Here is a 26282-nt window from a genome sequence, read left to right as displayed (position 1 = left end):
ACGAGGACGCGAAAGCCTGAGCTTCCGGTGTGTAGAGCAGCCTATTGGTTCAGATGATTAGACATTTAGGAAGACAAAACTAAAAAAATGCTTTTTTATATTCACGGAGGTAAACACATTCACGTCGTGTGAAAAACACACGGGGGTTACCTAAAATATGTTGCCTACAGAAGTTATGGATCCTCCGTCACGGGAGGCTTTTAAGAAGAGACCGGACAGCCACACAGGTCTCCTGCTTGAGCAGGGACTAGAAGACTCCCAAGGTTCCCCCCCCCCCCAAGTCTGTTATTCTGTTCTATGCATTGAAATTAGCTTGAGTGAGCACTGATTCGGCAATGAAGATCTTTGGCAGCAATCTTTGAACAGTTTTGTATTGAAGAAGCTGTTTTGTATTTCAGTCTACCGTAAGTCTGGTCTTTAAAATGCCAATAACGTCAATAAGCAGCGGTTTTATATGAGCATTTTTAAACTATTTAAACTAGAAAAGTGCTGTGTGAAAGAAGACAGGTTTATGCGGCCGATCTTCCTATAGACAAACCAAGTTTCCTTCGAATCGATTCGTGATTTGACATTAAGGCGCCTCTATATAATAATCTTAGCAACAATCACGGAAGTGGTTTGCAACCTCCTATTTTTTTTTAAAAAATCAGCGTAGCTTTTCATCCAAGAGATCATCCTCCATCCAAGTAATCAAATTAATCAAACTATGCAGAATTGATGTATTTCTTTACTTATATGTATAAGGGAAACTGTAAGATTCTCGCAATATCGAATTCAGAAAATTAGGTGAAGTATTTTTTTTTAAACCTAGTTACCATTACCATCTGGGAGACCGCTCACTTTCGTTTTTGCCGAAACTGCCGACAATGTGCCAATCTCTCCTTTTCCTAATTCTAATTTACATCGCAGACTCGATTTAGTAGCGCCTTCCGCAGCTGGACTGTTTTTAGTTTATATCAGTTGCTAAACGGAGAAGCCAGTGAAGTGACGATGACGGCGACCGTAACGGACGCGTTCAGGTAAATGTTGGTTTCCTGCCGATCGGGAAGCGCAGAGTGTTTCCCCTCGTGCCCAAACCGTTCCTCGTTCCGGAGGGTCTTGGGCGCGAGCGCTTGCATTTTGGTATTCTCGCCACTCGCGATCAGGCATTTTTGGTTTCTGGAAGTTCTCCCCACCTTCAACCTGCTGTATTCAAGTTTAGGACATATCCAGATTGGCAGGATTTATGCATTCCTGCAGTAGTGAAAGAGTACCAATGAAAAAGAATAAGAAATTGGCTTAATTTAATTGTCCTTTTTGAGAGGGGGCTATTTAAGAATGTCCCCTGCTCCTTCACCAAAATCTTTGCGTGTTTTCCTGTTCCACCGAGTCTAACCCTTCTTTATGGGGCAATTAAAATAGTTTTTTTGTTTTCATTTTTAAGTTATTTCAGTGCTCATATTTCCTCCAGGATCAAAATACATTACAAAAATTAAAGAAATATAAAATAAAGCAATATAATAGTATCTCAAAGACTGTTTGGTCTTGAAATACTTCTTACTTCAGAGATGTCTGGGTGTTTAACTTTTCTAAAAGAAAAAAACTTGGAAAGCTAGATGAATTTCCCCTAGCAAGAGAGGTTCAGGGGCTTTAGGAGGCCTTATTTTTAGTTACTTAAATCTTTCTGATTTGGTGATCATGTAATATTGTCAGAAAGTTCATGATTCGGTGTTTCCAATCTTTGGATGATTTCTCCTAGTTCAAACACCAAATAGCTGGGGAAGAAAAAAATAGAACTCTGTAGTACCCTGCCTGTTCAGAGAATCAAAGTCATTGCCTTATTGCCTACTATCACCTTGTGGAATTAGTTATCAGACAGAAATGTAACCACAATACTGTGATTCCTAATTACCAACCCACCAATTTGTTCCCGTAATATCTCATGATTGATTAATTCATTCTTTGCATCTGTCTTCACGCAAAAGAAAAATAGTCCAACTGATCAAAAACAGCACAATAGGATACATAGACAGAATAGGAATGCAAGTCAAAATGAGCAACAGAATGATAAGAGAACACCTATCCACTCTAAATGAATTCAAATCATCAGATGGATTACATTCCAGGATTCTGAAGGTGCTGACAGATGTGGTCTCAAAACCAAAACTTTCAAGGCTCCTGTAGCATGGGAGAACTGCCAGAGGATTGGAAAAGAACTGATGTTCCAATCTACAAAAAAAGGGGAAAAACTGATTACACAAAACTATGAACCAATCAGCTTGACATCAATACCTGGGAAAATCTTGGAAAAGATAATCAAGCAGTGCATTTGTGAGCATCTAGAAACAATTACTAGAAGCCATCATGGGTTTGTCAAAAACAGATCATGCCAGATCTTAATGTCTTTTTTTGACAAAGTGACTAAATTACTGGATAAGGGAAATGTGTGGACAGTTTATTTAAACTTCAGTAAGCCATTTGTCAAATTGTAAGATAGTGACAATATGGGATAGACAGTACCACCATCAGATGGATTTGCAATTGGCTGTCCAACCACACCCAACAGATAGTTCTCAATGGAATTACATCTACATAGAAGGAAGCATGCAGTCATGTGCCCAGAGTTCGGTCTTAGGTCCAGTACTCAGCTTATTGATAAATTATCTAGATGACAGGAAAGAAGTGGATCTTATAAAATTTTCAGACAGAATCAAATTGGAGTGAATAGCTAACACTTTAGAAGATAGACTTAAGATTCAAGAGGATCTTGACAGACTAGACTGGGTCCTATCCAACAATATGAAGTTTCATGGTAAGAAAAGTAAAATCCTATGCTAGGCAAAAAAAAAAAAAAGCAGAGATGTAAAAAAGGAAGTACCTGGCTCAATAGAATAACTCTGAGAGGGATCTAGGTGTCCTAGTGGACAACCACTTAAGTATGAGCCAGCAGTGTGCTGCAGCTGCCAAACAAGCCAGTGCATGATTGGGTTGCAAGGATAGCATCAAGATCATGAGAAGTGATAGTGCCATTCTGTACTGCACTATTGAGGCCACACTTGATTGCCACATTTCAAAAAAGATGATGAGATCCTGGAAAAAATGCAGAGAAGAGCAATGAAGATAATAAGCGGTCTGGAGGCTAAACTCTGATGAATAGCTAAGAGTACTAAGTATGTCTAGCCTAATGACAAGAATGACTAGGGGTGACATGACAGTTGTCTTCCAGTACTTGAGAGTCTGTCACAGAGAAGAGGGGATTGACCTATTCTCCGAAGTGCCTGAGGGCAGCAAGAAGCAATAGGTAGAAGCTTATTAAAGAGAGAACTAAGGTGAAATTTCCAAACAGAGAACAATTAATCAATGGAATGGCTTGTCTTCAGAAATTGTGGGTGCTTCTTTACTGGAAGTTTTCCAGTAGAGACTGGACAGCCATTTGTCTGTAATGGTATAATTTGCTCACATAAAGAGGTTTTGACTGTTCTCTGACCCAGCCAGTTGTACTAGATTTTAATGGCCACAGTAGGCAAAAGTTGAGAGAATAGATTGTTAGCCTAATAGGCACAAAAATCTTATTTGCTTCTTTTGGATGCAATAATTGCTATTAATCCCACAAATCTAGTCAGATGGCAGTCCCACAGTTTCTGATGCTTTGGGAATTCAAAATTACTATCCATTTGGGAATGTTATTTTTATCCTAAAATGTTCAACTTGATTTGTCTGTTTCTAAAATGCTTTATGTAAATTTCTATTTGTTTTAGAACTGTAGAACCTTTGGAATATTACAGAAGATTCTTAGTGAGTACAAACTGTATATATCTATATATATTAAAAGTGTTTTTGAAACCTATTCCTCGTATGAAGATAGACATAGAGTATCTGGAGGCTCTCATCACTTGCTCCATATAAGCAGATTGATTAAAACAGGATCTGATATGACCAGAATAAAGCAAGCTGTATTCAGGATTTTCCCAGTCCCCACAGTCTTTTAATGGCTATTTTCATATTGTCAGAACTTCCTCAATAAACAAAAAAAAAATCCTGTCAAAAGTTTTAGCATTGAAGGTTCAACTTTGGTTATCAGAGACTGACTTTTTCTTAGCAGGTCTATTTAAATCTGAACATATTTGCATTTGAATCCAAATAATCATACCTTTGTTTTTAGATGAATCCTATCATACCAATTTGCTTGTCAAATCCTGATATTTTTAAACTCAAAGTATATACTCTAATGTTATGATTAATTATTTATGCTTGATTTGGTGATCCTAATAGAAAGAAAATTGTCGGCCTGATGGAAGGGACCTTGGTGAATTTAGGACCACAACTATCAACATAGGTAAATGCGTTACTATTAAATAACTATTCTTGCTCATAGTATTCCAAATTAATTGTAGGATATTAGTCTTCAATATGTAGTTGAGTTTGTTTTGAGAAATAATGGGAAGAATAGCATAGAGCGCATATTCTGATTAAGCAAGAATATGGAAAAGGGTCAGGACTAACCACTATGGTTATAGGTTGAAATGATTCATACTAATCACAACATCTGGTTTAACTATAGAAATTGGCTCTTCTCAATAAAGGTGGAGATAGTATCCATGAATGGGTTAACACGGTCCATGCTCTGATTATAGACTGTCTGATTATTAATTAATTATCTGCCTATATAACCCGCCTTGTGAGTGGCCCCACCCAGCTTTCCGACTCAGTCCACTCTGGGACGGTTGTGTTATCCACCCCTTTCTTCATCCCATGCTGACTGCTTTTCAACTTCTGTCAGTTCTGAAGACTGCAGTTTGTATTGGTGGTCTGAGATTGTCTGCCACTGGTCTCTGGGCATTGCCCCACAGGCCCAGCCTCTGCCTCTGTAAGGACAATCCTCTTACCTTTAGGGCTTATTCAACGACAAAGGAATCTCGTATTGATAAATCAAGCCTATTCCGCAGCTCTGGCTGCAAGGCTTTGCGCAAGTAAACCGATTGGGCCGCTTGTCAGTTCGGCCGAAGTGCTCTGTGTGATTACGATCGGTTTCAGATCCAACATGGCAGCGCCTGTTAGCGGGCATTCACTCACCTGCTGCCTGCGATGTTCCTCACCATGTGTGTCACTGCCGCATCGCCAGCTGACCCATTAAAGTGAATGAGACTGTCAGTGAGTCAACAGCAGGTCAGAGAAGGAGCCGCTGCGGGACAGAGATGACAGTTGCTCTTTAAAAATTATGATTTAAATTGAGTTGATTTAAATCAAGCCTTTTTACTAGTGATTTAAGCCGACTTGATTTAAATCAAATCCACCCTCAACCACTGGCTTTTATTTTGAATGCATCAATGTAACATTTACATATTTTCTTAAGTAGATTTTATGAAGTTTTTTTTTCTTTCTTTAGGTTCAATTACAACTGCAGATGGCTCTGCACTTTTGAAGTTAGGGAATACTACAGTGATGTGCGGCATAAAAGCAGTAAGTTCATGGATATATATATTTTAAAGCTAATACAGGTAGCCCTCTGTTAATGATCACTTGTTCAGCCCCCATTCAAAATTGCAAAGGTGCTAAATCAGTGATGCTTATAACCAGCCCTCAAAATTCTAACCATCGCATCATCCCCAGAGTCATATGATCATAATCCAGGTGCAACCATCTCACAATTAAACATTTGCAACATCCTGCAGTCACATAAATCACCATTTGTTACCTTCTTGTCAGCTTCCCATTAACAAGTCAATGGAGAAGCCGGCAGAAAAGTTTGCAAGTAGCTTTTTCTCCCAAGGAGCCCCAGTACAGATTATGAGATACCAGGATCTTGTCCTCCTTAATATGTTTGTACTTCAACAGCCCCTCATCAGCCCACATGCATTGCTTGCAGTAACCCTGCGACCTCACTTTGTAATCCTTGCAAACCATTTGGGACTTGCAACTTCCAGCTGGCTTCCCCATTGATTTTGCTTCTGGAAAGTGGGCAGGAAGACACAAGTCAGTTATGTGAGGCTCTTGCTTAATGACTTGAAATTTTCACTAAATGATAGCAAAATAAATTTCTGGGATTGCCATCTGTAAGCAGGATGGTCACTTTTTTTTTACTGCATTGGAAATTCAGATCCCAATTACTGTTGGTAAGAGAGAACTACCTATACTATGAGTATCTTTTTGGAAAGATTCTTTTCTTTAGCTGAGGTGAAGAGCTGAGGTGGCGCAGTGGTTAAATGCAGCACTGCAGGCTACTTCAGCTGACTGCAGTTCTGCAGTTCGGCTGTTCAAATCTCACCGGCTCAAGGTTGACTCAGCCTTCCATCCTTCCAAGGTGGGTAAAATGAGGACCCGGATTGTTGTTGGGGGCAATATGCTGACTCTGTAAACCGCTTAGAGAGGGCTGAAAGCTCTATGAAGCGGTATATAAGTCTAACTACTATTGCTATTGCTATTTAGCTCTAATAGGAAATCTTAATCTCTAAAGTACTTTAAAAAATCTTTTGGAGCTTAATCCTCTGCCTATTGCAAGAACAAGTAAGGAAAATATACTATGGGAAAAGTAATACAGAGAAAAATAAAGGAAAATAAAATGGAAAATAAAGGAAAAATTATAATGGAAAGAAAGAAACTTTTCTTCTAAAATAAGGATGCACTAACCAGTATGGCAACTGTAGAAATTTTTAGTGAGATATTCCAAACTCTGATATTGTTAAATATGATATGAAATATTCTTCATACTGAATATATGAAGTAGTAGATTTACCAGTTTACTCACGTCCCTTTGCAGTGTTGCTGGATGATATACTATCTCTATTTCGAGAATTGACTTTTCAGCTATGTTTTATTGTGATGTAGATTTATGTTCCAATAGTTACTTTGTAGTATATGAGAAAGGAAAGCATTTGAGAGAAATCAATAATGAGCATGCACAAAAGAATTAGTAGGAATTCAGACTTTGTCCTCACTAGTTTTGGCTTGGACAATACCACCAACTTCCTGCCACATTCAGCCTTAGAAACTGAGTTGTGTAACTAATGTATTCAGTTAATATTTTGTTTTAATAAATAATAAAACACATCAAAATTCAGGCAAAATGTGTGTGTTGACTTTACAAGTTGCATATATATTATTTCTAAACCAACTTCTAATTCTTATATTTTGCTCTTCCCCAACTATACATTATGTACAGGAATTTGCAGCACCCACTGTTGAGTCCAGTAACAAGGGATATATCAGTAAGCTTTATTTATTCATTTTTCTTCAAATATGACATTACTATCATGCAGATAATATTTATGATTATTTCTCTATTTCTCTATATAGTTCCCAATGTAGATCTTCCTCCACTTTGTTCATCAAGATTTCGACCTGGACCTCCATGTGAAGAGGCTCAGGCTGCTAGTCAATTTATTGCTGATATCATTGAAAAGTAAGAAATTTAGACTTCAATATCAGAGTCTTTTGGAGTGGGGCAGCTATAATAAATAGACAGACAGGCAAACAGCTGGACAGCTCTAAGATTGATAGGGCAGCTGGGGAAGCTGCCCTATGTAGTCTGTAGAGAACATGGGTTGAAAAAGCGGAGAGACAGCACACTGGTTTTCAAGATATTATTATTATCGCAACAACAGAATTGTATCACAACAGCCAGTTGTTTCGTCGGATTTGGCATTGATTACTAGTCGGGCCCACCCAGGAGCCTAAGACGTCGTAACGTATTTTCGTAATATGCGTGTGGATCCAAGCAGTGCAGTTTTTTGCATTTGACTGATGGTGATTTTGTCAATTTTTAACTGTTTTAAATGTAATTCCAGTGCTTTTGGAATAGCACCCAGTGTGCCGCTTACCACTGGAATTGCCACTGCTGGTTTGTGCCATAATCATTGAATTTCAATTTTTAAGTCCTGGTATTTCACGATTTTTTCATGTTCCTTCTTGTCGACCCTGCTATCACCTAGTATTGCGATGTCTATGATTGTAACCTTATTTTTCTCAACCAGTGTGATGTCTGGTGTGTTAAGCGCCAGTATTTTGTCCGTTTGTATATGAAAATCCCATAAGATCTTGACCATCTGGTTTTCGGTGACTTTTTCAGGCTTATGTTCCCACCAGTTTGTTGTTGTTTTAATATTATAATTTTTGCACAAATTCCAGTGGATCATTTGTGCTACTGAATTGTGCCGCAATTTATAATCAGTCTGCGCGATTTTTTTTACAGCAGCTGAGTATGTGATCAACAGTTTCATCAACTTCTTTGCAAAGTCTGCATTTGGCATCATCAGAGGATTTTTCGATTTTGGCCTTAATGGCATTTGTGCGGATAGCTTGTTCTTGCGCAGCCAGGATTAGTGACTCTGTTTCTTTCTTTAATATACCCGTTGTTAACCATAACCAAGTTTTTCACTATCCACTTTATCTTTTATTTTTCCCAGAAATAGGCCATGCAATGCTTTGTTCTGCCAACTCTCCATTCTTGATTTTATCACATCTTTTCTGTATTCTTGTTCCGTCTGTTGGATCTTCAGTAGATTTTTGTTCTTGACTTTCTTTTAAATAATCAGCCAGTGCATGTTTTTCTTCTTCAACTATTGCTTCACTTGTAATGATCCTCTGCCACCTGATTTTCGGGGCAGGTATAGTCTATCAGTGTCACCATGTGGATGTAAACTGTAGTGCATTGTCATTAGTTTCCTGGTTTTTCGGTCCAAAATGTCCAAATCTGCTTGTGTCCAGTTAACTATACCAGCTGTGTATCTTATAACTGGTATTGCCCAGGTATTCATGGCCTTGATTGTATTTCCACCATTCAATTTAGATTTCAAAATTTTCCTAACTCTGTTGGTGTACTCTCTCCTGACAATAGTTTTTACTTCTCCATGTTTGATGTTATCCAACTGCAGAATGCCTAAGTATTTGTAGGCTTCAATTTCGTTGCATTTAATTAGTTGGCCATTGGGCATTCCAATTCCCTCACATGTAGTGATTTTGCTCCTTTTTATGGATACAGTGGCACATTTTTCCATGCCAAACTGCATTGAAATATCGGTGCTGAATACTCAGACTGTATTTGTCAGTGATTGGATTTCTATTTCTGACTTTCCATAAAGTTTCAAATCATCCATATATAATAAATGCGATTTTTTTTTCAGCTTCTTTGGCTGTTTGGTAGCCTAATTTCATTTTTTTTTAAGATTACTGATAGTGGGATCATGGCGATGATGAAGAGAAGAGGCGAAAGTGAATCACCCTGGAAAATTCCTCGCTTGATATTAACCATTCCTTAGTTCTCATTCCCTACTGTCAACTTAATTCTCCATTGTTTCATCGCCTTTTCAGTAAAGGATGTAATATTTTTGCTAGTGCCTTGAAGCCTCTGGAGCGCAAAAAGCGGCCCTATGGGCAAACCGGAATTTCAGGAACAGACTTCCAGTTTGCTCGTAGGGTTATTTTTTGCCCTCTGGAGCCTTCAGGGAAGCCTCCTCTCTGATACTCTTAGAGAAGGTGCTGAAGATGCTGGTTCTGCCAGTGGGCCTGGGGAACCCAGAGTGGGATGGAGCCCATTAAATGGCTTGTGTGATCTGCTGTTGCAGGGGGTGATTTTGTTATATTGCACTATATATATTCCACTATATTGCACTATATTTATTTGATTCTTTTTGTTAGTTTTTATTGTTTGAAATATGGTTTTATATTCTGTAAGCCACCTTAAGTCACCATGGGTGAAGAGGCAGCAGTATAAATTCAATAAATAAATAAATAAATAAATAAATAAATAAATAAATAAATAAATAAATAAATAAGAAAGAAAGAAAGAAAGAAAGAAAGAAAGAAAGAAAGAAAGAAAGAAAGAAAGAAAGAAAGAAGCAGAATTGGGGATAAATGGAATGTCCTCTTCATTATGCCATTATTTCAGTTCACAGATGATAATGAAAGAAGATCTATGCATTTTAGATGGAAAGGTGAGTAAACATTTTATTTTAAGAATTGTAAGAAGCTGAGATGCTCCTAAACTAAAAATTCCAACGAGATATGAAATATGATTTTATTTTATCCTGCATGCTATGAAGCAACCTTTGCTTCTAAACAAGGTTGAAGCTGGACTGCAGTTAACACTTTGCTTGCACTGAATATGTTTTGTTGAGCACATTTCAAATGTGGTAAATAGAATCATACACATTAATACAGATGTAAATGTGCAATAGCTGGATAAGGGCATTGCGGTGGTTTGGCATTGTGTAGCTTCTTAAAATATCCTAGAGTAACTTCTCATTATTTCACTGCTGCTGCTCTGCTTTGCTTCCTGATGTAGTCAGTATCTTTCCTGCATTGAGGGCAACAATTTGTTTTCTTACTTCTTGAGCATCCATCTTGGTCCATTAGGCCAATCGCTTCTTTGGCTAATTTCCTGTTTTGAACACTGGCAACAGCTTTGATAAACTGGCTAAACCTGATGATGGGAGCTAATGTGTCTTAAGCCCTTGGTGAGACAGACAGCTGCCTATTCCAGCATGTGAAGACAAATTCCAGATTGAGCTGATGAGAACACTGGAAGGACTAATTCTCATGGTCTCTGAAAGTATTATGGAACATGAAGAACAGGACAAGGCACAGAATATATTCTGGTCACCCACTACGTCTAGTCCCATTTCCAGTTGTTTTGACTGTATTTTGCCACTGGACATAGATGGGAATTGGAAAGAGAGAATGAAGCAGACACTGCATGCCTCTCCCTCATTTTAATCCATATTATGTGCTAGTCTGAACACCATTATTGTCATCACTCTTTATAAAGTACATGGGTGACAATGGGTGAATGACAGAGCAGTAGATGTGGATACACTAGGAGCTGTGATCATAGATCTGCACACAGGCGACTCGTTTAATGGCCAGTTTTTGAACACAGCATCTCTGCAGGGGACTGAGCAGCCCTCTCTAGGAATGTATTCCTCATCTCTGCAGTATGAGGAAGGGGCTAGAGAAGGTACCCTAAAACATTCACTACATCCTAGCCAGTTTACCAGGGCTGCAGGATCCCACTTTGGCAGTCAAACACACACAAAATGCAAGTGATGCTGCTTATCATTGGTACTTGGAGCATGTACACACTTCTGAACAACTTGATGGCAGACACACCAGAGAGAAGAACAGCTTTAATTGCCAAAGAAAGATATAACATTGAGATTGGAGGCCTGAGTGAGATTTGTTTTGCCAATAAAGATCAACTGACTGAAATTGATGGTAGATACAGTTTTTTTCTGGGGCAGTTGTGACTGTGATTATAGTTGCAATGCTGGAATTGGACTTACCTTAAAGAGATATCTTGATTGGAAACTTATTATTCTCTCCAAGGGTGTAAACAACTGGCTCATGACACCGCAACTTCTGCTACAGAATAAAAGTCAAGTCACCCTGATCAGTGCCTATGCCCCCACAATGACCAATTCCGATGAGATGAAAGATGGATACTATGAAGAATTAGATATCCTGCGATCAGCAGTGAGCAGAATCAACAAGCTGATATTGCTCGGCAACTTTAACACAAGAATAGGATGTGATTCTGCAGCCTGGCACAGAGTCATTGGGAGATATAGAGTAGGCAACTTTAACATTAATGTTCTACTCTTACTGAAGTCCATTGCAGCACATGACCTCCTCAACAGCAATATAATTTTCTGTCTGACTACCTGTAACCGGACCTCCTAGGTGCACTCCTACTCTAAGCATTGGCATTTTAACTGACATCGTCAGAAAAAAAGACAGGATATCAGAGTGACCAAACCCATGTGTGTTGCTGACTATTGGCTAAATCTCAGGCTCATTATCTCCAAAATGATGCTCCATATCAGACCCAAGAGAGGACCAGAAGGCCATGAAAAGAATTAATGTAGCCAGGCTGAAGAACCCCAGCAAGGTTTCAGCATTGGATTAGAGACTAAGCTTGCTATCGTACATCTTGCTGGCAGTCCTGAGGACAACTGGAAATGTTTTCAGGAGTCCTATTCATTTATCTGCACTGAAAATTCTAGGATTCTCTACTCACCAAGCAGGAAAATGATAATTTAAGGAAAATGATGAGGAGATAAGAGGGTTGTTAAAAAACATCACCTTCATAATGTCCACCAGAACTGTTACCAAGAAAATGGCTTTAACCGTGCACATAGGATAGTCCAAAATAAGCTGTGTAAAATGCACAATGCCTGATTGAATGCCAAAGCAGAAGAAATACAAGGAAAAGTAACAAGGTAAACAAACATCTAACAGTATGAATATATATCCCCACTTCTATTTAAACCTAATCGTGAATTCTTCTCTATAATAATCAAAATCTAATTTCAATTAACAATTAAACCTTGCAAAAGTTACAATTAAACATTACCAGAAATAATAATCCCTTATTTATATGTCAGAAGTACTAAAATAGATATGCCCATTAAAACCAATTAAATATTTACAAAGCAAAGTATTTTCTTCTTTCTCCCAGCAATCTTTAAATTCCATACATCAAGTTCTAACATATACTTTCTTCTATCTGTCTTCTCAGAGTTCTTTTTACCCTGCAAAGCTTGCAAGTTCTAAAGGCTTTTCAGTCTTGAAGGGGTAATAAAAAGAAAATTAAATTTCAAGATGATCAAAAAATTAAGACTAGGTTGAATTTTGAGTCCTTAAAAAAGGCTACATTAATGGCTTAGAACATGATAGACTCTGCAATTCCGAGCTGATTGCGGGCAGCTGCAAAATCCTGTTTCTGCTGTCAATTCGTGAAAAAAATCCCCAGCTATTTAGAATACATGAGAGCAATCTTAAGTTCTGTCTTTTTAGAATTACCGGCAGTCTGGATCTCACATTCAGCTGCCTTTCAGCCACTATGTCCTCAGAGCTGAAGAAGCATCTTGGATGAGAAGCGAAACTTCTTAAGAGAAAAACCAGGAAATCCAGTTGCCTCTTGAAAAAGCACCTTTGGGACTATGTCCTATGCAAAACACAGAATCTCCATTTGCTCACTAGGAGCATCTCCATGCTGAACGTTTTGAAGGCATCCTCAACTTGACCCATCTATTAATGATGTGGCAATGGACAAGATTCCCCAGTGACATACTAATAGTAGTTGAAGTCACAGAAACTGTGACTGAAGATGCTAGGGCTCTCTACTCAGCAAGCAGCATGACAAAGGCTCGGGCAGACACCATACCTGCAGTGATATACAAAGTTGGTGATCCTGTACTTTTAGAAAAAATCACTGAGTTGTTCCAGTCTTTATGGAAGTAAGGATCCATTTCTCAGGAATGATGCATCCGTTATATACATCCACAAAAAGGGGCAATTAGCAAATATGCAACAACTACGGAAGAATTTTGCTGCTCTGTATTGCAGGAAAAGTCCTTGCAAGAGTTCTGCTAAATCTTCTGGTGGCTAATCTGGAGCTGGGCTTGCTGCAAGAGTTACGGTATGACTTCCACAGATCATGAGTCTATTGACACACTAACTTCAGGAGAAATGTCAAAAGCAGAATTGTGAACTCTATACAACCCTTTGTTGACCTTACATAAGCCTTCGATACTATGAAACATCAAGGCTTGTAGAGGATCATGTCAAAGCTCAGATGCCCTGCCAAATTCATTCAGATGATAGGTCAGATCCATCAAGGGTAGAGGTGTAGAATCTCAAGACATTCCCAGTCACCAATTGTTTTTAAACGGGTCTGTGTACTTGTAACCACACGGTTCAGCCTGTTAATTGTAATGTTGAATGATGCTGAAATCAGCCTTAATTACAGAATGGATGGGAAGACAATCTGAGGTGACTTTAAACACTATCTAATTTTTAAATTATTTTAATGTTTACCTGTTTTTAATGTTTGTAAGCTGCCCAGAGTTGTTTCTAGACAGGATGGGTGGCACACAAATCTAATACAGATAGTCTTCGACTTACAACCATTCATTGTAGGAAATGACCAGGCTGAGCCCAAGAGAGGGGTAAAATGTGTCTTAAGTCACAAAGCCCACCTTGAATCGCTTGCTTATTTCCCTTGACTGCTAGTTGGTGAGATTCTTGTAGAGAGCTTAAGCTTGCAATAAATCTTTATACTAATTTGAATTGCCTGATTTCCCCTGCATTTGACATTCATTTAGTGTCCATTCAAAATTACAACAGCACTGAAAAAAGTGACTTATGACAATTGTTCACTTACAACTGTTGCAGCATCCCCATGGTTATGTGATCAAAATTCTACCCTATGACAAGCAAAGTCAGTGGGGAAGCCAGGTTCACTTTCCAACCATGTTATTAGCGTAACTGCAGTGATTCACTTAATAACTGTGGCAAGAAAGATTGTAAAATAGGACAAAACTCACTTATCTTTCTCGTTTAGCAAAAAAAAAAAAATCATGTCATGTACCATACACAGAGCCCAATCACAAAGAAAGGAACTACCCCATTTCAATTACCTTGACAGTATCCACTCTCACATAGTGACCATTTAGAAATCAACTGCAAAATAACAAAGGTAAGTTTTGCTTTTGTAGATTGTGTTCCATTGTATGGGAACATCAAGGAATTAAAATTGAATGTCTACAGAGCTGTTGTGCTCATTGCTCTTTGGTATGCCTGTGAAATGTGGACTGTGTATGAAAGGCAAGCAAAATAGCTTAACCATTTTTACATGTCTAGTCTTTGCAGAATATTAGGCATCAGATGGCTATATGAAATACCAAATACTGAGTTCTCTCTAGAGCAGGGGTGTCAAACACAAGGCCGACGGGCCGGATCTGGCCCACAGAGCGCTTAGAACTGGCCTGTGGGGCTGCCCTAGAAACAGCGAAGGACTGGCTTGCAGTGCCTCTGCACTCGGGAGGCCCGCTCCATTTTCACTGGCAGCAGGTTGTAGGAGGCTGTTGCAGCTGAAAATGGAGATTGGGAGCCCATTTTTGCTGACAGAGCGCTCGGGCCACTAAAGGCGCCCCCATCACTAGTAACATCAAGCTGGCCACTCCCCCTGGCCACACAAACACCCCGCGGTCAAACATAACCCTGATGTGGCCCTCAATGAAATCGAGTTTGACACCCCTGCTCTAGAGCAAATCTGCTATTGATCTATATACTGCTGGAATGCAAGTTCAAACCGAGCCCAGACTTGATGACAGATTATGTTATCCTTAAGCTAGATGAAAGCATATCCAAGCAGTTTTTGGGAAACTCTGCTAGAAAACACATGGAGGGCAGAGGAAATAATCCAAAAACAAAATTGCTATATTCATAGGAGGTTGTTCAGCATGTAAAGTAAGGCACACAATGGAAGCACAACATATCTATAAAATACACAACTCTAGAACTATCGGTGCAACAATTGCAAATTACACATTTGTTCAACATGTGCCAGGATATTCTGTGCCCAAATTGGCCCGAACAGTCATTTTTGGGCACACCAAAAATGACTGTTTAGTTTTAATTGGACGATAGTTGTTGAAGTCTTAATGAACAACAATATTTTTAAAACTTCCTTCGTTCCTTCCTGTATGATTTGGTAATATTGAGCTGTTCTAGTGGTTATGCTCCAGTACGTACATGTATAAATTGGCCATTATTAAATTGACCCCCTTTTTCGCTTTCTGTCATTCGGCTAGAATGAGTGAATCATTTCTGTATTACTGATAACAGATTTCAAACAATGTGATATGAAATAACATGCTGACTTAGACAAATATTTCAAAGTAATTTTTTATGCATGTGAAAGCTTTTCCAGTATTTACATCAGCAGGTCTTATTTCTTTAGATTGTATGGGTTCTATATTGTGACATTATATGCTTGGACTATGATGGAAATATTCTCGACGCTTGCATGTGTGCTTTCTTAGCAGCTCTGAAAAATGGTAAGTTATGTTCATATACTTTAAGATTTACTTTAAACTTAAAAAAAAAAAACTTTAAATACAGTGCAGATTTAGCACTAAATTGGATTGAAGGAAAACAGCAATTGTAATGGCAACCAGGCTTTGACAAATGTAGTACAGAAGTTAGATGAGGTACGAATCGGTCTGGGATAAAAAGATATCCTACAGTCATTGCTATTTCCCTTATCAAATTTTTTGAACAATTTGCCCAAATGGCCAAATACTCTAAATGTTGTTGTTAGAAAGGACACAATTCACAGAAGGATTTCCTTGTTCTGAATATTTTTAAATCAAAAGCTACTTATTACATTTCTATCACTATATTGTGTTTATTTGAGGATGCCTCTATTTTTCTTTATAAAAATATGCTGTATCAAACAATTTTCCAGCCTTGCTTTTTTCATATCTATTCTTTGTTATTTCAGTGCTTTTGCCTGTTGTTGCAATAAATACAGAAACTGGTTTGGTGGAAGTTAATTTGAAAGAGAAGAATCCTTTGACTATTAAAAAGCACCCAGTGGCAACATCATTTGTGTTGTTTGAGTAAGTGGAGTATATGTGTAGATTATAATAAACAATACCATGTTACCAGATAACCCCAGATTTGAGCAGCTGTACTAGCAAAAAATACTTGGCTGCTTCTTCCTTTGGGAGCCCTCTAGTACTCCAAAAGAACATGGTGTGAGCAGAGGGAGGGAGATTCACTTAAAAATCCATGAAAATTGTTTCTGCTATCTGGGTATTCCACATTTAGCAACTACAATTGGGACCAGCAATCCAGTCATCAAGTGATGCGGTCGCCAAGTGAAAAATCATGCAAACACTACTGCTTGCAATGTTGTTTTAGCTTTTCTTCCCCCCCCCTCCCCTGCTCTTTGGAGCATGCACCCTGGTGCTAGGATAATTAGCAAGAAGGGGATTAATCTTTGTATTTACATTCTTTGGAGAGGAAGGGATTACAAGAGACTAAGCAGACACTAAATAAGGAATACATATTGAAAGGAAAGCCCTAGCATCAGCTGTATGCCTAGTGTGGCCGCCTGAAGGCCTCTGAAGGCTCCCGAGGGCGAAAAACGGACCAACTGACAAACCGGAAGTTACAATTCCCGAACTTCTGGTTTGTCCGTAGGTCCGTTTTTTGCCCTCCAGAGCCTTCAGGAGGCTTCACTGAAGGCTCCGGAGAGCAAAAAACAACCCTATGAGCAAACCGGAAGTCCACTTCCGGTTTGTCTGTAGGTGTGTATTTCGCCCTCGGGAGCCTTCATGGAAGCTCCTGAGGCCTCCGGAGGGCATTGGGGGGGAGGGGCTGTTTTCACCCTTCCTAGGCTCCTAGAAAGCCTCTGAAGCCTGGGGAGGGCAAAAAATCACGCCAAAAGTGGGACGGGTTGCTGGTCGGGTGTGCATACGTGCATGGGGGGAGGGTCGCACGCAAAGTATTGTGTATGGCATGCCCGAGCATGACCCCCTGCGCTCCCCCCGCTTTTGGCACGGGAACCAAAAAAGGTTCACCATCACTGCCCTATACCATTCTAAACAAATGGCTGCCCAATCTCTTCTTAAAAGACTTTCAGTGATGAAGTACCCACAAATTTTGAAAGCAAGTTGTTCCACTGGTTAATTGTTCTCATTGTTGGAAAGTTTCTCCTTAATTCCAGGTTGCTTCTGTCCTTTATTAGTTTTCATCCCTTGTTTTCTCCTTCCTAAGTGTAAAACCTTGGTTTTCACCACATTAAATTTCACTTTATTGGATAGAGCCCATTGTTGAAGTCTGTCAAGATCCATTTGGATCCTGAGCTTGTCTTCTGGTCTTCTTATCTTGTATTCAATTCAGGAAAGTTCTCTGAATGTCATTATAGCATTTATAAATGATGGAAATGGAGAGGAAGAAATAAAAAACACTATATGCATGCACTTAAAATGAAATCTCTCTGAACAGAAAAAATTTATATACATGAAAATGGGTCTATGTCGAATAGTGAGTATGGATAAGATAGTAGTTGCTCTGATAAACTTCCAGCTGTTTTTCTGAGAGGATCAATTTAGTTATTTTTCACTCAGAGTCAGGCACAGATTGAAGAAATCCTTATTGCCTAAATTTCTTTAGAAGTCTTTGAATTAAATTGAAAAAGGCTTCAGCATTGATGCTTATGCTAGCAATAATCCAGGTGGTCTGAATAGTACATAACTGAACAAAGGAACGTGATGATGCTTTTTAATGTTGCTTCTTACATGCACTATTGTCTAATTGAACAGTAAATATATATAATTGTTATGGATTAAAAAAATCGCAGAAAGGTTAAATTTTGGCACATGTGTATATATCTTCAACAGCACACTAGTGGTAGTTGACCCAACTGCAGAAGAAGAAGACTTGGCATCTGGGACTTTAACTATTGTGACTATCGAAGACAACAAACTGTGTTCTGTTCATAAACCAGGTATTAATACTAAATTATTAAGAATTCATATTTTCCAATGTTCTAATTTAGTTTTAATTTTGTCTCTACACCTAATTAAGGGATTACAGGGTCACAAAAAGAATTTTTCAATGATGAGAATGTCCTGTTGAAGTTAATTCTAGTAAAAACATTTGGTTAATTACAAGCATATGGATGTAATTTAATGGGCAATTCAAAAGCTCAGACAGTATTAAATACATTGTATCCTTGTTTTCTGTTTCTTTTTAAGGTGGAAGCACAATATCAGAAGCAAAGCTTCAAGACTGTATCAGTCGGGCAAAAGCACGACATAAAGAAGTACAGAAACTAATGGATAAAATAATAAAAAATGTATAATTAGTAAGAGGTGTATTTACTATTTGTTCATGAAACCATTACCTTAATAAACATACTACATTTATGAAGTTCCATTATTTCACAATATCATTTAATCTTGAAATTTGTGTAACATTTCCAGATGAATAATTTCATTTTAAAACAGTATAGCTTTTCTTACAAATTTCAGTCGATTGCTATGCCTCAGTATAGCTACAAATTCAGTTTCTTTTTTTAAAAAACATTTTTTAAAAATATTATTATTGAATACATACATCTCTCTCAAATGCAAGTTTCAGGATTTTGATACCAGTGAAGTTTTTTTCCCCTTTTTACTTTTTGACTGGGTACCTAGATGATGTAGTAGTAGAGCTGCTTATGCTGCTACCGCCATAACCATTTGATGGAGAAAGAACTGTAGTTGTTGCCAAGAAAAAAAGAAAAATGTTTTATTTTTTAAATTTTCATTTTTATCTTTAAAAGAATGAAATAAATAATGCAATATTAAAAACTAATACAAGATTAAAAACTATAATACAGGATTTAATCATTCAGTTAATGATTAACTGAAATAATTTACTTAGATTTTAAATGTTATGGATATCAAGGTATATTAAAATACTCTTAAATGCCATATCTAGTGCACTAGCCATAGGAATATATGGAATTCAACCAGACTATTTTGTCTCTGTTACAGTAATCCTACTGTTTAAGCACCTAGCTCATCTGTGTTTGATTTCTTTTTATAAGAAGAATAACATAGTAATGGAAACAGAGACTATGTGGCAAACTATGGCCACATAATGTATTTAATGCCCCTAGAGGATCCAAACTATACCTACACAAAATGTAAACTAATTGGATTTCTGTCTATGGAGATTTTCATTCATCTAGGTCATGGTTGTCCCAAAGGTGCTTTTTCAACTAGAGTGCAACTAGATTTCCTTGATTTTCTTTGAAGGAGTTTTGCTTCTCATCCAAGAAGCTTCTTCAGGTTTGACTGGATGGTGGGGAATGGAAGGATTTATACTCCTTGTAGACAGCTGGTCATTTACATCCTTTTAGAGAGTTGTTGAAGCCACTTGGAGGTTTATCTGTCTCCTCATTTTTGCACGGGAACACTCCATAAAGCTGGTTCTTCAACACACGTACCTGCTGCTTGAGGTTGGATAAAGTTCCCTACTCCAGTCAAGTTAACAACAGCAGTTTGCTGAACAGATAAAGATTGATCCTGGTTTGGGGATGCTTCCTCAGAACCCTAGCAAAAAAGTTGATGTATCAAAACGTATTTATGATCTGTACAGTTTATTTATTTTCCTTTAGGAAGAAATACATTTCAAAGCATTTCTTAGTTTGATACATAAATAGTGAATTTCACTGAAAACAAAATTTTGTAAATGAGACAGCTTCAGTAATTCTTCTTAGTGATTTTACTTTATAGCAGAAACTTTATTTTATTAACTCTGATGGAAACCATACTTAAGTATATACATCATGAATTCTTAGTTTATAAACATACCTCAAACAGAAATTCTTTACTTAACTGTAGTTCAGTTTGTCACCTGTGAATTAATGAGAACTAATGAAGCTGCAACAATGCAGAATATAGTTCTAGAAGGTACTAAAGCTAACACTTAGTCAGAAATAACTCCCCTCCAATATATGCCTAAAGCTGAACTGAAACAGATCCAGATAATTCATTTCCTCCAGGATAATCTAGAGCTGGAGCAAAACCATTGTTTGCACCAACTTGCCCAGAAAATGGAGGGTGAAGTTGGAGTGGAAATATCCAGGATCATTGGGTAGAGTAATCCTGACGAGGCTCAAGGGTTGATTCAGCCTTCCATCCTTCTGAGGTCAGTAAAATAAGGAGCAAGATTGTCGGAGTAATATGCAAATAATGCTTCTATATTGTAAATTACCCAGAGAGTGCTGTGAAGTACTATGTGGTGTTACGTAAGCATAAATGCTGTTATTAAATGCTACTGCATGTGCTACTGAATATATGAACAATGTTAAACAGCCCTTCTATGGAATGTTGTGATATTGGTATGTCAGAAAACATCTGGCTGTCTAAGGATACTATATAACTGCAAGTATGGGAATGCTCCCTGTGGCAACCAACATTCCATGTGAATTGAAATTGCATTATCAGGATTCCAGCCATTATAGAAACTTTCACACATACACAATAGCTTTTCTTTGAAGACAGCTCCACTGTATTGTAGAGATTAACTCCCCAGTGATATCATAAATTTAAATTACCATATTTTTCAGAGTATAAGATGCACCTTTTTCCCTAAAAAAAAAAAGAGGCTGAAAATCAGGATGCATCTTATACACTGCATACATCATTTTTTTGCCTCCTGAAACCCTGTCCTTCACCAAAATGGCCGTACATAGCTTGTAGGTGGCTTTCAGAGAGCTCCTGGGAGCTGGGGAGGGCAGAAATGAGCAACAAATGGGCTGTTTTTTGCTCAATTTCCCCCCCAGCCCACAGCTTCCTAATGCCTTTTTGGCAAAAAATGGGCCCATTTTTGCAAAAAATTGGCAGGTTTTTGCTTATTTTTGCCCCCACAGAACACTCTACAAGTGTCCTAAGGGGTATTTATGACCTTTAAAAAAAAACAACGGGTCTGTTTTCACAAAAAATGGGCTGTTTTGGGGAAGTTTGCAGAGTGCAAAAACTTTTTTAATTTGCCTCTTCAAAACCTTGGTGCATCTTATACTCAGGTGCATCTTATACTCCAAAAATACGGTAAAGGAGTCATGTTGATATCTATTGTGTTTCCTAGAAAATAAGACCATGTCTTATTTTCTTTTGACCCATTCAAAAACACGATAGGCTTCTTTTTGGGGTGGGTCTTATTTTAGGGGAAACATGGTACATGCAAACATGAGACAGCATGTATTATTGTTTATTATTTTATTCTTAATGGGTATGCTTACCTGATCTCCCTGTAGCTGAGGACTAGAAGTTGTAGGCAGCTGAGATGAAAACTGGGAGAGTTGTTGCTGCTGCTGCTGCTGGAGAGGATTGAATATCAGTGAGCCACCTGCAAGCTGTTAAAGTTTAGACAGAAATTAGGTGTTGGGAGGGTTGCATGTGTTACTTGTGATGCACACAAATATATAGAATTTAGAATTCATAACTGTGACTACCCAGTGTCCTTAGTCCCTTTCCATTTCAAGAAAATTGGGACTAATTTTTTTTACACAAAGTAAAATCACAGCAAAAAGGAAGCCTAAATCAAAGTAACCAAAGTAGTTTTCCACAGCAAGTATCATTTTATGCAAAAATAGATGTACATGTGCACAGAATCCATACTGCCTACATCAACTAATTCTATTCTCCATTAGGTAAAACATATGTGGTTACTTCCAACTAGATCAAAGCCTGAAATCTCTGTTACAGCTGGAAGCAGGAGTAAGAGGTGCAAATGCACAAGTGCTGAGCAGAGCTTTTAATCTAGTTTGTTGGATGTCCCATAGAACTAGCTCATCAACTTTTCTTTGTGAAATAGCAGTACTTTGTTTATGGTCCATCTTTTTGCATACAGGGCACTAAAAGTAACAAATACAATTCTATAAAAACAGTTAAAAGCAATTATTTAACTCAACCTGAAAATACACATCAAAAGAGGAATGTATTTCAGTATTTTTTGAAAGCAGAGTTAAGTCTGAGTGTGGTTTTGAAGGAAGCATATGTGAGAGCAACACAGGAAATAGCATTCTCTCTGTGTCCAAAGTTGTATCTCAGAAAGTAAGAAAATTTTCATTTAGACAGTCCATCTAATAATGAAACTCCAAAGCCATTATAAATATTAAAAGCATTGCCAACATTGTATACAAATCAGCAGCTATATATTTAAGCTTGCTTCTGGATATATTTCAAGGGTAAGCCCATACAGAAAGCAAGGATATAAGAAAAGCATGGATAATTCAATGAGAATCCCAACATTGAAGTCATTGGCATTGGGCAGTCAATAAATTTGAACTAATTAATTAAAATAACAAGGGCAGTGAGATAGTTAGGCAGGGGGATGGTCCCCTAACCCCAGTTGCAAAATCTCCACATTTTTGCAGATTTGAAATAGAGAATTGGCTTTGCAGATTCACAATTTCCTTGTCTCAATGTTTTGCGATGAAATTTTTTCCCCACATTTTTTCCAACCTCATATCAAGAGAAATATATCCTTCTGTATTTTTGACAGGATATGTTTTACTAATTAGTCAATGGACATAAGGGTGTTTGTATTTACATCTACTGGTAATTTTCCAACTCAATATCTTGAGAAATCATACAGAAAAACAAGCCCAAGTGTATTATCATACCTGTAGAAGATTCAATGGGCGAAGGCCTGGAGCATTTTTTAAACCAAAAGGGACACCTGCTGAGATTAATTTAGATAAGAAAATGTTTTGTTTTTTTCCTTCCTTTTAATCTAAAGTGGAAATGAACAGTATAGCTAACCATTAATATTGACAAAAGCTATTTTGGCTATTTCAACAGAAGTAACTATTTTTTCCAAAATACCTCCTCTAATGAGAAAGATGTTTTAAATACTAAAATATTCCAACTTCAAAGCTCAGCTTTAAAATTTGGAATATTTTAGTATTTAAAACTCATAAAAAGTTATATGAGCTTTAAAATTTAAGTATAGTTACTTTGCACTGAAACTGTACAATGTATCTTGTTTCAGTAAACTGAACTAAAAAACCTTAATATTTAAATCCTAGCAATGATTCAAGCTTTCAGAGTACTGTAGTTTTTTTCTACTGCCATGTCAGGGTAGAAGGCATATACATGAAACAGAACAGAATTAGCTTATTATATTTATATTATTTCACAAAAATGCTTACAAATCCTAAATATAATGCTCATATAATAACTGATTAAAAATAGACCACAAACTGAAAGCATAATAGCAGATAAAACATTCCATAAAATGCTAAAATTATGAAACCATTGTAGCAAGTTAAAATGCTTACATAAATAATTTTAATTTTAAATCAAAAACTTGATTAACAGCAGGTTATTTGGAAGATCAGTGGCACCATATAAATATCAACAGATGATTGAGAAGAAAGTAGAATTACCAGAAACTATACCATGCTATAGAATGAATCCTAGAATTTGTCTGGGTCTGTGTCACTGATTAGAAAATTCAGTTGCATATGCTTACAAAACTTAAAACTCTAAAGGATTACCACTAGGGCAATAATTAAGATGGTGTTAATTGTAAATCAAGTCCAAAATGACCATCACTATGCAATTTACTAGTTAGTAACCTTCTAGATTCTTTTTCCAAGTTGCACTTTCAATAGGCTTCATCATCATCATCCCATTTCAGCATGTCTGATTTTCATACTGACCTGGCTGAGAGTTATGCTGCATTGCAGCAGGGAGTGCATTTGGCATCAGATTTCCTGAAGGTAAAATATTACTCAGGTTTATACCTGCAGGGGGGAGTGCACCAGTACTACCCCCCAACATGGGATTTGAACCACTCATTAATGTTTGTGTTCCACTGTACAAAAGGAATAGGTAAGAATTAGACTAACATGGCATGAAATACTAATGCAGTTTTACTAATCAAGTTACAACAAAATCTTTCCTCGTATTCCATCCAAAGCTATCTAGACCATTTCTAAACAACATAACATGTGAACAGTACTCAAGGAATGAATAGAATGCCAGATGCTCTCTTTATTCTTAATTCTAACTCCAATGATGGTAAGAATGGAGGACAGATTACCCATACACAGAAATAATACAATAATAAAAATACTAGTCTCAACCAGTTTTCTAAAATTTATTCTAAAAGTTAACTTTTTGTATGTTCTCATAATTATGATCAACTAATGTTTAAGAACATGTAATGAAATAAATGCACTAAAATATGTTACATTTCATTAATTGGTTAACCCATCTCAAGTTCATCACTCATCAGTTGGCTCACAGCAACATGGAACATGGTGGAAAGTAACTCTAAACTATAAAATAACCAACTTACCACACAGAGCCCACTACATTGATGAAGTTAAGTCCTGCAGTGTTTGTCATGACCTGGTTGGAAGATGTTCCTGTAGTAACGGAAGTTACCATGGTGGAAAGAGGAATGGTCATTACAGGCAATGCCTGGCCCAGAGACATTTGCTGTTGAGCAAACGGGGTAAGCAAAGTGGGCTGAGGGGTGAAGCCTGAATCTTGGGGAGTAAGGGTAATCAGAGATGAGCTCTGAGCATCGGCAGGGTGTGGGGTCGATGAAAGGGTGTTGGTTGGAGTAGGAGTAGTTGGCTTAGGAGTTCCAGACCCTGCTCATTGAGAAAAATAAAAAGCACTCGTTTGTTATAAAAGGCCAGTCCTTTTTTAAAACTAAGGTTAGTGGACTCTTACTTAGCTTGATATTTTACTCCACCTTAAAACACCACCACCAGCCCAGCCAATTCTGTTAATAATTGCGTTTTTGATGAATGAAGCCAATGGACAAAAATGTCACTATGCTTAATCTGCAACTCCAGTTCTATTTATTCCATTAAATCATTCTAACATTGTTGACACATTTACATCACTCCTCTGCTATTAAATATCTCATGTCAATTTCAGTATTTAAAGTATTAAAATGCTATTAACAATAAATGAGTCATCTAACATAGTAACATGTAAATCTCTAACATCTGCATAATAATGTAACATTAGAAAAGCAGCTTGAATAAAAATATGGATAGTGAAAAAGAAAATACAAATAATTATCCATCACTGATTTCCTTAACTTGCAGACAGAAAGAAAGCAACGATCAATGATTTCATTTAAAATGTAAAATTGGCATGAATCAATGGAATTAAAACAATCCAAAAGTTCTAAAGCTATTTTTTTAAGCATTCATGTTTTGCAGAAAGAAAAAAATGTGAATGTCTAAAAGCTGGGGACCAAGTATACTACAACACTTACACATCTATAAAAAAGAACTCTCCTACAAGTTGAGTTTGGTTCCTCATGAATATGTGGACATGCCAATGTAATTTTCTTGACATTGCCTTCTTCCAGGAAACTATTTTGACTTCCAATCTAGTCCCTGGGATTTAGCAGCAACATACAGTATAAGGAGTGGAATGAAAATTAGTTGAATCAGATAGTTGGGAATACTTATCAAAGCTCCTTTTATGTTTCTTTGTGCAAAACTGGAAGGCATAAAAATGGCATCTGTTAAGCCCCCTTCTGACAATTTTAGATTATGCAACATGCAAATCACAGGACTACATTATGTGGCAGACAAAGAATTGAATAGACAAATGTTTAAAAGATACTCTAAGGCAGGGGTGTCAAACTTGTGGCATCCCCCCATATCGTGACTTCCCCCCCTTTGCTAAACTGGGCGTGGACGTGGCCAGCACGTGACATATCCAGCCCGCGGACCACGAGTTTGACAGCCCTGTTCTAAGGGATCCCTCCCCACCTCCCATATATTTCAAAGGGTGGTTAAAGGGTGGTTAAAAACCCACAGTTGTTATTTTTATTGTGAGATTTATCAAATTGATGCTGCTGAAAAATCCAAACCAGCTAACAGTTCTGAAGATATTTAAGAGATTGCACTAATATCCTGAAGCTATTCTTATATTTTTGATTTGTAATGATTTTGATATCAGCAATGATTTGTAAAACAGTAT

The 26282-nt window shown here is 37.5% G+C and overlaps 2 protein-coding genes across 14 annotated transcripts in view; one reads left to right on the top strand and one right to left on the bottom strand.

Moving 5' to 3' along the window:
* The first annotated feature begins 276 nt into the window (after positions 1-276).
* On the top strand, positions 277-18703 carry EXOSC8 (exosome component 8). Its single transcript, XM_032213284.1, has 12 exons — positions 277-404; positions 910-1019; positions 3738-3774; positions 4252-4315; positions 5366-5439; positions 7139-7184; positions 7273-7378; positions 9863-9908; positions 15719-15815; positions 16262-16379; positions 18168-18274; positions 18525-18703. Exons 2-12 carry the CDS (start codon positions 991-993, stop codon positions 18629-18631), a joined length of 831 nt encoding a protein of 276 aa, XP_032069175.1. The 5' UTR covers positions 277-404; positions 910-990; the 3' UTR covers positions 18632-18703.
* Positions 18701-26282, bottom strand: part of SUPT20H (SPT20 homolog, SAGA complex component) — a 37420-nt gene continuing 29838 nt past the window's right edge. For 7 of the 13 annotated variants that reach the window (XM_032213273.1, XM_032213278.1, XM_032213276.1 and 4 more), the window contains 6 exons: positions 24628-24928; positions 23987-24141; positions 22946-23004; positions 21560-21673; positions 19763-19868; positions 18701-19025 (listed from right to left, as the gene is read on the bottom strand). In XM_032213273.1, coding sequence (XP_032069164.1) covers positions 18943-19025; positions 19763-19868; positions 21560-21673; positions 22946-23004; positions 23987-24141; positions 24628-24928 — 818 coding nt within the window. In that variant the 3' untranslated portion in view covers positions 18701-18942. Of the gene's footprint in view, positions 19026-19762; positions 19869-19901; positions 20173-21559; positions 21674-22945; positions 23005-23986; positions 24142-24627; positions 24929-26282 lie in introns of those variants that run through there. The other 6 variants (XM_032213280.1, XM_032213282.1, XM_032213275.1 and 3 more) reach the window with 4 other exon arrangements.

The sequence above is a fragment of the Thamnophis elegans genome, chromosome 3, assembly GCF_009769535.1.
Source record: "Thamnophis elegans isolate rThaEle1 chromosome 3, rThaEle1.pri, whole genome shotgun sequence".
Taxonomy (NCBI): Eukaryota; Metazoa; Chordata; class Lepidosauria; order Squamata; family Colubridae; genus Thamnophis; species Thamnophis elegans.
The sequence above is the reverse complement of the archived record's forward strand: the minus strand, read 5'-3'. Positions and strand labels throughout refer to the sequence as shown.